Source organism: Octopus bimaculoides, chromosome 24 (genome assembly GCF_001194135.2).
Source record: "Octopus bimaculoides isolate UCB-OBI-ISO-001 chromosome 24, ASM119413v2, whole genome shotgun sequence".
NCBI classification, from domain to species: domain Eukaryota; kingdom Metazoa; phylum Mollusca; class Cephalopoda; order Octopoda; family Octopodidae; genus Octopus; species Octopus bimaculoides.
In genome coordinates, this window is record NC_069004.1 from 1,659,844 (window position 1) to 1,661,582 (window position 1,739).

The 1,739-nt window shown below is 37.1% G+C and overlaps 1 protein-coding gene across 1 annotated transcript in view; it reads left to right on the plus strand.

The window, feature by feature from the left end:
- Positions 1-277: 277 nt before the first annotated feature.
- Positions 278-1,739, plus strand: part of LOC106875897 (uncharacterized) — a 23,098-nt gene continuing 21,636 nt past the window's right edge. Inside the window, exon 1 of the mRNA XM_014924203.2 lies at positions 278-413. Coding sequence (XP_014779689.1) covers positions 353-413 — 61 coding nt within the window. The 5' untranslated portion in view covers positions 278-352. The remainder of the gene's footprint in view (positions 414-1,739) is intronic.

Here is a 1,739-nt window from a genome sequence, read left to right on the forward strand (position 1 = left end):
GAGAGAGAGAGAGAGAGAGAGAGAGAGAGAGAGAGAGAGTGAGAGAGAGAGAGAGAGAGAGGAAGAAGAGTAAGAAAAAGAACGACGTAGTGACCGAATTGTGAACGGAGACGTCTCTCTTCCCAGAAGTCCTGTTGGCTCAGACATACATTAGTTACTGTTGAGATATTTCTATATGCTCCATTAACTTAAACAGTATACTTTTGAAGTCTTAATATTTAAAGGTTCTTTTAAACATTTCCGGCCTGGATCGATATAGGTTTAGTTTATTATTTAGATTAAAGCCACAGAAACTGCATTGGTCTACCATACAATCATATGTGGGCATACCAATACCTGGACATCGGTAGCCATGCATAAAGGAACACACTGGATATTTTCTATCATTCTTTTTTGGAGTTTTACTTTCTCAGGTAAAAAATATTTCCTTTTTATATTCAACAACGTATTTCATTTTAATACCTACATTATCATTCCTTGTTGATAACTGTTATTGTTGCAACTGTTTCATCAAGAGTGGGGTCTAGGGCAGCGGTTTTCAACAGGGACCCTTATGACCCTTGGAGGTCATATAGGATTTTGTTGTTAAAACTACTGTGCAATAAATTTGTTTCACTTCTCCTCTACACGAAATATTTCAACAATTTTTTAAAATACAATTTCTAATAATATCTAATTATAAAACTTTAATAGGTTTTTTAAAATATCGAATGGCTACGAGGGTCCATCCGAATAAAACAGAAATCAAAGGGGTCCATTGGGGTCCATAGGGGTTCCGTAGTGGTTGAAAGTCGCTGCTCCAGAGGCTGCTAGATATAAATGATCTAACAAAATATAGCTGTTATTGTTTATTCCTGGCCCAGGGGTAATGACCACAGCTGGTCAATGGTCAAACGTGTCCCATCACAAAAGACGTTGTCCCGTATTTTGCCTTCAGACTAAGTATATCTAGGTCTTCGTCATACAATGCATCCTTCCTTTCCAAGACAGTCAGATATGAATGGAGGAATATTTATCTGCTATTTCTAGCAGGTCGTGAGACCCTGTAAAGGGTGCCTTGTAAGTTCATCAAGGAAAAAGGTTAAACCCAGACGTCTTTTATGAGGAATTTCAAACAAAAAGTAAAGGCATAAGATAAATATTACTGCAGCGGATCTCCGTCGTTCGACGATGAGGATTCAGCTAGTCGATTAACGGAATTACCTACCCTGATTTTATGTGCTAAAGGCTGAGTATTCCATAGATATGTGTACCCTTAAGGAAATTCGCAAGCAGAACCAGAGTGACGGAGTGAGTAACAAAGCTGTATCCTTTGAATACCAGAAACAGTCCACACGATTGAAATCGATCCAGCTTCCATTTACCGAATTACCCTGGACATTACCTTAGGCAATGTGTATGCAAAACGGACGACATGGTCATGGCTGGAACGCCTTTCATCATAGCCGACTCGGAACTCAGCAATCACATTGACTGATTTGTTGTAAGTTATAATGGTACAGGTAGTCATTGAAACTAGCAAATGATATATTTAGAATAATACATTGCCTAGAGCGTAATGAATGCTAAGTCTACCGAGGAGTATAGGAATATTTGACATAATGTTGCTATCTATTGTTGGTGTAGTTACGTACGTACACATTTATACATATACATACATACATATGCATACATATATGCATATATGTATGTATGTACATATATAATATATATATTTATGCATGTATATATATATATAT